The sequence below is a fragment of the Scaptodrosophila lebanonensis genome, unplaced genomic scaffold (assembly GCF_003285725.1).
Source record: "Scaptodrosophila lebanonensis strain 11010-0011.00,11010-0021.00 unplaced genomic scaffold, SlebRS2 tig00001410-arrow-pilon, whole genome shotgun sequence".
NCBI lineage: Eukaryota > Metazoa > Arthropoda > Insecta > Diptera > Drosophilidae > Scaptodrosophila > Scaptodrosophila lebanonensis.
The window spans coordinates 2,258,713-2,271,422 of record NW_022060738.1 but is presented as its reverse complement, the minus strand read 5'-3'; the positions used below and the strand labels follow the sequence as shown (position 1 = coordinate 2,271,422).

The 12,710-nt window shown below is 37.4% G+C and overlaps 2 protein-coding genes across 2 annotated transcripts; both read left to right on the top strand.

Moving 5' to 3' along the window:
* The first annotated feature begins 2,003 nt into the window (after positions 1-2,003).
* Positions 2,004-3,339, top strand: LOC115630512. Its single transcript, XM_030527113.1, has one exon. It carries the CDS (start codon positions 2,005-2,007, stop codon positions 3,274-3,276), a length of 1,272 nt encoding a protein of 423 aa, XP_030382973.1. The 5' UTR covers position 2,004; the 3' UTR covers positions 3,277-3,339.
* A 242-nt stretch (positions 3,340-3,581) lies between these two features.
* Positions 3,582-11,891, top strand: LOC115630511. The gene is made up of 3 exons (XM_030527111.1): positions 3,582-3,640; positions 11,460-11,694; positions 11,753-11,891. Coding segments are annotated over exons 1-3 (330 nt in total). The 5' UTR covers positions 3,582-3,638; the 3' UTR covers positions 11,846-11,891.
* Positions 11,892-12,710: the final 819 nt, after the last annotated feature.

The following is a 12,710-nucleotide window of genomic DNA, read 5'->3' as shown; positions in this document are numbered from 1 at the left end:
CGCTGTTTCGGACTCGAACTACAACCTAATACTGAATCAGGTTCAACTAATGAGCAATCGAATCCTATTGCCCATATCTGGCAATTGCATCTCATTACAGCATTGCAGCTGTTGAGTTTCCCAAGCTTGATTTGTTAACCCATACCTTAATATCATGCAATAGCCGAGCAGCACAATAATGTTTTGACATCATGCTTGGGGGATTCGGTTATATGGTATTTGCGCGGCGCCAAAATTTATAACTCCATTGTTAATTTTTTTCTCATATGATAACCACGCGTCTCAACGCTTTATTAGGCAACGTAAATCCTTCAGCATATATATACAAAAGCAATATTTATCTACGTAAGTGCCTGAGTAAAAATTTAATCTTTCTATTGTACATGAATGGATGCATGGCAACGCGCAAGCCCCGGCGTAATACTTTCTATTACACTTTTGATGCGCATATTCCTATAAGTAGGAAGCATTTCAGATGCATATCTGACCAAATAATGCATCCAAAGCTCTGGTAACTACTATTGGGTTAATCCAGTGTTATATTGCAATAAATATAGATTTAAATATTGAATGCGTGCTATCCGCCATGTCAATTATATTATTTATATATATTTTTTTATCTACTTTATGCCTAATACGAAAAAGAGTTTTATTTCAATTTTCATTACGAATGTCTATTGAAAATATACCCTTCAAGTAAGTTAAGAAGGATTTGTGAAAACCTAATAATCAAACATAGCTTCTACGTTTGGAAAAAAGAACTCGTTTTTGTTTAAAAGATCTGAAAGCAGACCATTCAAAACTATCGGATAATGAATGCTGAATTTTTGAGAAAGATTTAAGAGAACCGGCAAAGAACTCACTTGAATAAGTTTAAGAATCTTTAATACTATTAGTTTCTCTATTGAGGTATTGTATTGGAGCTCTATATTTATCATCCATGAAACATGTCTCTAAGCTTAGATAGATACGACTATATAAAGAAACCTTTAACTGAAGAAATTTTCCAGTATTAATACTATTAGATATTATATATCGATTGCTTTATATCGTCTGCTTATTTCAAATAGAAGCTTGTACGTATTTATCAACTATAATGGCTGCTTGAAAAGATAATATCGACTTCTGATGTTATTAAATCTCAATAATATTACCTACAAGTATACCTAATCAACCACTGATTAATAGTTGTACAGTATATGGATTATAAATGCAGTACATTTTTATCGATCTACTACCAATGCCACCCTAAAATATATGTGGCTGATCATCGTTTTTACTATTTCGACTGTGAACATCGAGCTATTGTATATGATTAATATAATAATAACAATATTATGGCTTAATAGCTGAACCTACGATATAATTAATAAATATTACTTTTAAATATACCTGCCCTAAACTCACTAAAAGTAAGGCCATTAAAACATAGTCGACCCCCAATTAAAAATTCATCAACTTTCGAATTATTATTATTCAACTAACATCATATAGTATAACCTATTAGCATGGAATTTTAATGGCAACATGCTCTATAGGTTGATTTTGATAAATATCGATATCAGCAACTAATGACTAACAGCTCTATCGATATCGAAAATATGTTGTGTATTGGAAATCATGTTCAAATATCTTTAAATATTATTTATCTTGCTGCTCGGAGATAAAGTCAGCAAGTTGCGATAATATTCACAATAATTAAGAGCATTTAAGTTTCGCTGCATTGTAGAATTAGATTACAATCGTCTAGCCCTTTCTAAAGCTAATAATAGGTCGTTAAACTCTGGGAATAATTCAAAGCAAATCCTAAGTAATAACCTGCCGGAATATAAGACCGCTTCACTGTTATGACCCACGGCTTAGGAGTTGAGGTCGGTGCGCGTCAGTAGCGCTTATCTGCAACAATTTAGCAAAGTATACTCGTCTGTAGTCCCCAAGTAAATATTGGGTTGGGCCTATAAAAGGCAAGCCGGATCCGGAGGCAGCGAACCAGTTGCATTCGAGATGGCAGCGGTAGTAGAACTGAGCAATAGCGTGGTGCAGAGTCTGTGCCAGCGATATCTGTATGAGCAGGAGCCGAGCTCGGCATTTGAAATAGTCAGCTATAAGCTAAAACCGACATCGGATGCGCCCGCAGGATATTTGGGCAGTCACTCGTTTCTGAATGTGACGTTGCGTTTGCACGATGGCAAAGAACTGAAACACTTGCGTTTCTTCAGCAAGGCAGCACCCCAGGGGAATCCCTCACACATGGACTATCTTGAGGATTTTGGGGTTTTCGAAAAGGAAATCTCTGTATATAAACATTTGCTGCCTGCGATACAAGCTGCCTGCGCACCCGTGGCACCCAAATCCTTTTACGCAAACAACAATCTGCTGGTCTTTGAGAACCTCGCGGATCAGGGATACCGCATGGGCGCCACTCGAGATGGTCTGCTGAACTACGAACAACTGCATTGTTGTCTCAAAACATTGGCGGCCATGCATGCGGGCTCCATTATACACGAAGTACGCACCCAGCAGCCCATTAATGTAAGCCAACCCAGCTGTGTGGTGGAGAACGCCTATCCGAGTGATGTGCCCCCCGAACATTTGCGTTTGGTCAACTTTCAAAATGCTTGCCTGGTGCTGAAGGAGATTATCAAAACGATGCCCAAATATGCGGCTAAGCTGGATTATATTTTGCTGAACTTCACAGAACGCATGTCGCGTATTTTCGAGCTCGTCAAGCCCTCCAAACAGTTTCAGAACACATTGCTGCATGGCGACCTTTGGGCGAATAACGTAATGTTCCAATATGGAAAATATGGCGAAACGCCATTGCAATGCGTCCTTGTGGACTTTCAGTTGGCGCGCTATGCACCGCCAGCGATGGACGTTCTAACCATACTGACCATACCCACAAGTCGGGAGTTCCGGGAGCAGCATATGAAGGAACTCTTGGCCGAATATTATCGCTTCATGTCCGAGTTTATGAGGCGAGCTGGACTCCAACTCGCTGACTATATCTCCGAGCAGCAATATTATGCCTCCATCGAGCACTATCGCATTACTGGCCTCATTGAGAGCTGCCTCTTCTGCCATCTGGTGATTTTGCCGCCAAGCTGTACCCAAAAATTGACGAGCAATGCCGACGGTTTCAGCGATTTCTTCAGCCGCAAACGCATCGAGATATGCATGGAGGCATACAACACCGACGAATTATACAGATCGCGCATGCAGGACATGCTCGAGGACCTTGTGGATAACTTTGTGCTCGACAACAATGCGATATGAACTGAACTGTGTCCAAACTATTTGTTATTTGTTAATAAACTTAAGCAATTATATATTATCGAATCGCTGCTCTTTCACTTGCTGCGCTCTTGAGCTAAGCTCGGCTTAGCTTTTGCGCTTCGTTGAGTTTCAAGCGCTGTCCAAAAACTTTCAAGCTGCTCCCATGTCCAGGTCTGTTAGCTGTTGGCCGACTGTCAGCATTTCAGTTGCCAATTGGCCGCGTTCGCACACACAACAAGCCCAAGTTGGCAATGCGGCATTGAAACAGAGCTCTTAACTGCTTTTCAATCGAAACGGATGCGAAAATTTGAAAAGTGTAACAAATAATTATTAAAACAATATATATTTTGCAAACAAATAAAATGTGAGTTTCGCGCTTCAATCAATAGTTGTACAAATTTTTATGCAAAATATTATGCATTACTTATAAATGCTTGTTAGATGGGTTTGCTGGTCGTGTGACTCGTGCTGTGCAAACACAAAAGTGATTAAAATATAAAGTTGATGAAACCAACACATCATATTTGGGGACCATTAGTAAAATATTGCTTGCAAAACAAATGCAATCAAACCATCCTGTTTATCAAAATCAAATAGAAATAAAATGAAGAAAACATTTATTAACTTTCCCAAAACTGTTTTATTTAATTTAAATATTTAAACAAAGTTTTAACTTAACAAAGCACCTATTTAAAGAAAATCAAATGTTCTCCTGATGTATTCTCATTCATATTTTATATATTGATATGAAACCATTAAGTGATAAAATTCCTTTTATTATGCCTCGATGCATGCATATTATTTTATAGCTTTCCGAAGCTTTCCTCAATCTCTACTGCGATTGAGAAAACTTTTTTAAACGTACACGTACATTTACGTGGCTTTCAACAGTTTTCAATTAATTTGCTTATTATTAATTACTTTTTATGCCCTGTACCCGTAGGGTAAAAAGGGCATATTAGGTTTGTGCAAAGTATGTAACATGCAGAAGAAAGCATCTCCGACCCCATAAAGTATATATAGTATATTCTGAATCAGCATGACGAGAAATCGATCTAGACATGTCCGTCCGTCTATCTGTCTATCTGGATGAACGCAAGGATCTCAGAAACTATTAAAACTATAATAACCAAAGTTTGGATACCAACTTTCTCCTATGTCCGAGTTTATTTTATTTTTTGGAATTTCTTGAATTGAAGTTTTCAAATTTAATTTTTCGGCATGAAAAGAAACGAAAATAGCAAAATTGTTCAATGCTTTTAAATTTTCTAAGAAACTTACAAATCACATTTACACTTTTTGAACTTCTTTGATTGCAAACAATTGACAAATTCTCTAAACATTAAATGTATCCAACAATCATGTAAAATTAAATACTTAAAGACATTGAAAGGTTCAAAAATAATACTGAATATAATACAATTTGTTATGATATTTGAGAAAGTTGTTTTTCATACCAGTGGCAAACATTGAAAAGTCCTATTTCTTACAGTCAGTTTAAACTATATGATAATGACGCATAACAAGTTTTTTTACAAACCATATACATACAAGTATAGCGCCTTCATTTTATATAGCTGCAAATCTTAATAGAATTACATTTTTGTTCATAAACATATCTTGAGAAAATTGCGTAGGCTTCATAGTGCCTCATGATTTCCACAAAATCGGTGCACGATATCAAATAGCTGCCATATGAAAGATAGGTGCAGAAGCCATAAAGAAAAGTTCTCTACGACTTTTTTAAGCAAAAAGAAATACCTTAACCGATCCCTCGTTAAGGTCCAATCTCACCTTTGTTAAACTCTGTTTCTTGCTAACCTTCCGCTAATTAGTCGTTATAATACTTGCATAATACTCCCCATTTTTATGCGATCCACAAAGCCACAAAGTATGTGTGTCAAAATATTGGCAACGTTTAATAAAAATTCCAAATGCCGCCCAAGCAACACCAACAAACGCGTCAAGCGTTGACAGTAACTCAAAAGCCCATAAACTATTTGACCTATCACAGCAATAACAATAACAACAACAACAACAACAAAGGGGGCCAACAAAACCCAAACCATAAACATAGACAAATGCAAGGCACACAGCATAGGTAATTCAATTTAACGGTCACGTTTTGTTAACAAATGCGCAAAAATGCCCAAAAAATCAACAGCAACGAAAAAAGAAGGAAAATAGAAATACTTGTAATATACATAGGCAACAACAACAATAAATTAGGGAAAATAATAATGCAATATACATATGTATGTATGTCTATTATGCGGTTTTGTTGTCGCGCGAACACTTTTTCAATTAAGAGTCGTTGTCGTTGTCGTTGAAGACACGAACAATTGCACAAAAAGCCAAATGCAGGCATGAGCTGAAAGTAATTAACATAAACAAATACCGGTGGCAAGTGTCATACAAAATATAAAATATAAAAAGATATAGCCTGACTCATAAAACGCATAACAACTACCACAAATATTGATCATCACTATCAGCGGCAGTAGCGATTGCGTGACTTCGAGGGTGTAAGATATTTTTGCGAATCGGCGACCAAATCATGGCTCAGTACCCATTCACGAATACGGCAGTGAAGTGCTGAGTTTTGCCTTTGGCTAACACCTGAAAATCCCCCCGATCAACAATTGATTAATATGCAGATTTAAATTAAAAACGACGTGGTTTCGAGGATTTGAAAAGCAACTCACACATCATTAAAATTCAAGAAATCATGTCGATTGTCTTTAAACATTTTCTCCAACAAAAATATGATGGCAACTGTTTATAAAAAAATTATTCATATATAAATTTATGTAATTTATAAAATTATTTTATTTATTTAAAATCTGCCCCTTATAACAATACCTTGACGATTTATTTTTTATGTGAAATTTGAGAAGTTTTTAGCTTTTCATTGTCTACTAAATTTAGAAATTATGTGTTATTTCCAGAAATTTATCTCAATACAATGATGGATTTTTTGTTAATAAATATATAGAATTATAGATACATAATAGTCTTCTAATGGTGGTACTGTTATCTAGAAGATATAATGGCCAAGGGTGGTCAGAGATCCACTTGTAACCGGTGCTGAGTCTTACTATATCCTCCATGATGTTAGGAACACCAATTTCCTGATCTATGTTCTCATTCGTGATAAACGGAAGAGCTTTGAAGATGGTGTTTGGTCTTTGCAGAATCTTTGCCCCAAAGGTATGTAGATGTCAGATGGCCAGACTGGTTTGAGGGTACACTCGTATATTAAAAGCTTGTTTTTTAGTTAATTAGTTTTCTACCCAACAGTCAGTTCTTTTATCAAGCTTTTGTTATTATTATTTAAGACTTACTTCAACAAAAGTATGGTACTGTATTGCGATCTGAGGGCCTTCCCATTTTCCATTTTTTCTCACAAGCCCTTAAGACAGACTTGTAGCATAGCCTGCCAGCAGTTTTTATTTGACTGCCAGAAACACCACAAGTTCGAACTAAACTTATTGCACATTTTTAATTCGAGGACTTAATGCTTTATCAAAAGATATATAGGCCTTCTCGCAAACCCTAGCTGAGTGTTGTGATACGAAACGAGCTGATTAGATGAACCAGTCGCAATGGCACGTTCTACATCTTAGATACATCTGATTACAAAAACAATCCATCAGTTAATCAGCTTAAGAGTTCACTCCAGGCTCCAAATACTTTGGCGATATATGTACATAAATGTTGAAAACACAAAAATCTGTTCGCTAATTATTTATTCTCACTTTATTATTATTATAATTTTTGGCTTTTACGTTTAAGATCTGAAGCGCAATTCAAGTCACTTTTACAAAAAGCGTCTTTAAACATATACACCTATTTATATGAAAATATTTTTTAAAAAAATCCAAAGTATGTTTTTCCTGTTTTTTATTTTCTTCCATTTACTCGCAACAAGTACCAGAACAATAGAAATTTAAACTTCAGAGTAGGCACAGCATTTGGCACAGAATTGATCCCCTTTTTTCAAGCTATCTGCAATTTTAGTTTAATCGTGCAGCTTCCCTGTAAACACGTACTTATAAAGAGGAAACGCCTACTAAGTAGTTGGGCTAATTTAAAAAAAAATGCACAACAAATTAAGACAAATTACACGATGTTTATGATTGCTTGCAAATACGCCGAACAACCTTGAAATCGTGAAAGAAAAAGGCTTAACACTTGCACACAATTTTACGATCACTTCACTCTCATATAAATGTACATATACAAGTATATATGTATATCCGACACAAGTGGCATATACTCGTACAAGTGTGTCAGTTGTTGGGTTGGTTCGCTTAAATGCGCATCATTACCAGGGCTAAGTGCCCACATTTGTCTCATCTTTGCGATCAAGGTTCGGCGGAACTTGGGGAACTCCCCGCACAGCCTTTCACCCGGAGATCAGCTGTACATTTCCTTGTTGCATGGAAATTGGGCATTGGGCAAATGTAATTTATTATTGAATTACAATTGTATCACATTAACAACAATACTTCAATCTTCTTCAATTAACCATCGTGACCCAAATCTGGAATGCTGGCGACTTTGCAAGGAAAGCGAAACTGCAGCCAATTGGATTCCATTGACCCAATCAAAAACAACAACAAGCCCAGCGCTGTTGTAAGTAGCAGCTACTCGCACTATAACAACAACAACAACAACAGCAAGTACCACGACAGCAACAATTGCTTGGCATACAAATAAGCTTGAAAACCGGCTCGTTGGGGGTGCCGCACCGCACCTCGCCGGACAGCAACGCGTCGGGAGTCGAGCGCATGCGCAAAAAGGCAGAAGAATTGCATAAGACGGTCGCTCGAAAGTGAAAAATGCAACGCAGACATCGAGACGTCCATGGGATGGCATATTAGCGACAGCAACTGCAATAGCAACAACTTAAGTCAGCTGATGGCTTTTTATAGCAATGGGAATTTCTTGAATCCAGAGTTTAAGAAGTAATCGCTTTATTGAAATACAAGTAAGAAAGAGGAAAGAAGTGCTTTCTGGAGAATATCTAGGGAATAATAAACTATGAAGCTGCAATTAGATCCAGTAGCTCTGACCTACCTCCCAGAGAATTATCAAATAAAAGATCACATCTAAGAAAGTCTAGAGAACATGCAATGAAGGCTAAATAGATTAGAGACGGCTGCTGCTTTTGCCTCCTTTACAAAGGATTTTCCCAAATAACACTTGTTGTGATTTCCTGCAAAGCTATCTGCAGCATTTAATTTGAAATGCAGCTCACATACTTACTACTAACGAGTTTATCTAATTAGTATACCATCCGCTTATTTCACTTCGTCATCTTATCTAAAATCAGTCGAGTATGTGCGATGGCGATCCATATCTTGCCGAGAGACACACTTACATATATGTTTGTATGTAGTACATCAGCAATGCAGGTTGCATGATTTGGCAAAAAGGGGCAAATGCCGCAAGCTCGACAAGTGGCAATATCAAGTCCAAAGCTTACATCACACCAAGCCAGCCACTTCATCAGTAGTCTTTCTGGCGCTGCTGCAGTCGCGATATCTCTGTCTGCGGTTGCTTTTCCAATTAAAAGCAAAGATCAGGGATCTTAGCATTTCTCATGCAGCGTTCGTTGAAAGCGAATGTGGTGCGTGGAGTGCAGCATAGAGATGGGCTTTTACGGCACAACACGCACGAACATTAACCTGAAATGTCTAGATATGGCTTACAGTGATAATGAATGCTTTTTAAATCGAAAAGAAAACAGTAGTATATATATATATATGTATATAGAACTACCATAAAAAGTGGCCCAATCTACGAGTAATTTGTCTGCAATTTTCAATAAATGTTCAATAGTAGTCACACAATTATAACTTATACATTTTTGTATACTTATGTATATGGTAGAAATGCAATAAAAAGTGGCACAATGTACATTTTTGTATATTTAGTAGAACATTGTCTGAAATTTGTAATATATTTTCAATTGTACTTTTTGCCATAAAATAATAGTCACGTAATTATAACTTATATATTTATAGCCTGACCCAAAGGGTGAAAGGCTATACTAGTTTTGTGCGAATGTATGTTACAGGGAGAAGGAGGCGTGGCAGACCCCACAAAGTATATATATTATTGATCAGCATGACAAGCCGAGTCGATATAACCATGTCCGTCTGTCCGTGCGTCCGTCTGTATGAGCGCAAGGATCTCAGAAGGTACTAGAGCTAGAATTACCAAACTCGGTATCCAAATTCCCATAAGCCCTAGGCATGTCAAGTTTATTTTTTTATTCTGATACACCCCCCACTCCCCCGCAATTCATGTTTTTTTCCATAACCCGTAGTTCTTGGAATTTCGAACTAAAATTAGGTACCTACATCCCGTTAGTGATTATGTGTCTGTATACCAAGTTTCATCATGATAGGTCAATTCTAAAGAAAGTTATAGCCATAAATAAAATCGCTGCCCATGCTCTGCTTGTACCGCTGCCCGCAGCTGTTGTTGTTGCTGCTGCTTGGGTTCAACTTTGTGCTGCATACATACACGCATATAAATACGCAGAGACACGATTCTGATGTAAATGTATGCTGTTGAAACTGTACATGAACATGTCTTTAATTTAATTAAATAATTTAATTAATATTCTTTTTTTTAATTATTTAAATTTTTTTTCCCCCTTTTTTGTTGGAGGTACAGGATATTTAAGAGTTGAGCTTGCTCGACTTTAGCATTATTTTCTTGTTTTATATACTTATATGGTAGAAACGCAATAAAAAGTGGCACAATATACATTTGTCTGGAATATTATTTGTACATTTAGTAGAATTTTCATTAAAAGTCGAAATTTGCAACTATCCTGTTTGCCATAAAACAACAGTCACATTTCCACAACATCCATTCAATTAAATTCAGCGAAGGTTTGATCGATTTAAAAAATATTTTCAATTAAAAGACAGTATTAAATTATAAGTAATATCCCTTAATTGCTTTTTTTTTTATTTGTTACGCTATTTTGCATTAAAAAATATAGTGAAATAGATTAGGTTCGATTGGCACTTATGAATTAAGCTAGTTACGCAATCTGTGACATCATCTAGAACATGTTGTCCTAGACAAATGAGTGGTGAAGAATAACAGAGAAGGCGCTCAACGCTTTCCCTCTCCTCGTGGTCTTTACAGCTTTTGCATAAATCATTGAAGGAAATGTTAAGTCCAGCTACCAACACCCTTGCTCGAACACTCAAATTAGTCCTTGTCAGGGGTGATGTGTGAGGAAGTATCCTCCCTGACCAGCTTATACCCCGGTACCCATAGCAGACATTTACGGCAACCAGAGTTGATATTCAGATATTTCTTAGATTCAAGAGCCTGAAGCGCTGCTTGAATATCCTACAATATATTGTGTTGTATTGTGCCATGTCTTAATACATAATTTTTCAGAAACATTTCAATTTATTGAAATCCAGCAGTCTTGTAACAGCGCAAATTTTTTTTAATATGATGAAAAACTAAACAATAGTAATTATAAATGATAAATTATTATAGATGTTAGGAACGTAACAATTTTGTATCCCTGGCTTACTTCCATTCCTTATTATTTTAATTAAAATGCATAATGCCGTTTAACAAGCATGGGAGCCCCAAATCCTAAATGTTTGTCGTGTTGAAGACTCCCACCTCTAGGTTGAGAGCAGTACAGTGGAGGCGCACGCGACATATAGGAAATGATTGGCGCTGGCTACTTGGCAACAATAACAACTATTGCTACGCACTTATAGTATGTGGTTGCTGTGGCAGTTGCAGTCAGCTGACTTGGTTAACTAGTTAGGCAGTTGGTGGTTGCGTTGCAGACAGTGAAAAGCGGTCATTTAGGCGTCGGCTGCAAGTGGGGCATTAAAGGGGGCCACTTGCGTATATGTATATGTACACGCATGTCTGAGGGAAAGAGATGGAGAAAGATAGTGGACGAGGGGGAGGGGGAGAGAGTGTATCTGCGCGTGACAGGCGGAAACTTGTAATACCATATGCACCACACATCGACGCCGGCACAGCAATTATGTAATGTTAATCATAACAATATTTTAAGACACCCGTGCACGCACCGATGCGTAAGTTTTCGGGAGTCTTTTCTTATCTACTTGTATTCCGAATCTAATAAATCGCTAAAAAAAAACCCTAATCTCTTTAAGGTGCCAGCCCCAACGCTTTGCACAACCATGTCTTGCTCTGCTGCTGCTCTTCATGGCCGGCACATTGGTCAGCGCTCGACCGCAGCCGCAACGCAATCTTCAGCACATCGCCGTCATAGAGAACGATGCCTGGGAGCAATCGTTGCCCCAACACTTCCAAAACCCCTTCTACAAGACACCACGCGTGCGTGAGCTGTTGGCCAAGTCTAGTTGGTTTGGTCCCGGCGAGGAGGTGGTGAGTTGTTTGGCTTCCACGTTGTTGCTAGCTTTTTATGTTGTCTCTTCTCTCGTAGGTCTACGATCGTCAGGCCGAGAAAATACCACGCATGGAGATCTATAATGTACTCTCGCATGCGGGCCTCATACCGCGCCGACGTTTCTTTTAGCCGATTCGCCTAAATGTTAACCATATTCTTCTTAAAAACATGTATAGATGTATTTTTAAAATTTCTGTGTGAATAAAATTGCAGTCATTAGCATTAGGATAAAGAAAGTGGAGTTAACTTTATAGCCTGCCTATCTGTGTTTGACTGTATGAACGTAAGAATCTGCGAATGTATGCAAGCTAAGGCCAACAAACTTAGTTTTGCAAGTCCGTGTTAAGATCATGCAATGTCCATAAATGGTAAACAGCAGATAATTCCCTAGTAGGCACTAATAGCACCGATTCAAAAAAATAAAATCTGCAACTGATTACAGTTAAATGATCAGTGACTCTCAATGATGTTTCAAGAGCGTTTCGCTCTGGGTTCTCATATGTATTTCCGAAGAGACTACAACGCTTCCGATCATTATAAGCTAAAGATCTTATCTGTGTCTCGAATCTTAAGCACATGCCGAAATCTGTTACTTATGTATATGCCATAGCTTCTCAGCGCTTTTCGAAGCAACGATTCTTATACGATTGTCTGGCGAGAAGTGCAGGATTGCCGAATTTGTATCCTTTATAGTTTAAAACTATAATAATAAATCCTTTCAATGAATAAAACTTCACCCAAGAGAAAAAAGAATAGCTTTACATTAATTAAATTTTTGTTTTCTTTATCTTTGGGCATCCAAGAATGTTTAGTTGGTAAGAACTGCGCAGTCCTCACTGCAGTCCAAAGCCGGCAGCATAGCACACTTTTCCTCCAGATTGTATATCTGCTATGTCGAACAAGGGATCAATCTAAAGAATAATAACTCTATATCTCTATACTGTTCACATACAAGTATATGGAACTCGGTATAAGGGAAGACAATCAAATTATG

Excerpts from the sequence above, each read along its gene's own strand:
- LOC115630512 (XM_030527113.1), top strand. The coding sequence starts at position 2,005 with ATGGCAGCGGTAGTAGAACTGAGCAATAGCGTGGTGCAGAGTCTGTGC.
- LOC115630511 (XM_030527111.1), top strand. Across the intron at positions 11,695-11,752 it reads TTGGTCCCGGCGAGGAGGTG|GTCTACGATCGTCAGGCCGA; the intron begins GTGAGTTGTTTG and ends CTTCTCTCGTAG.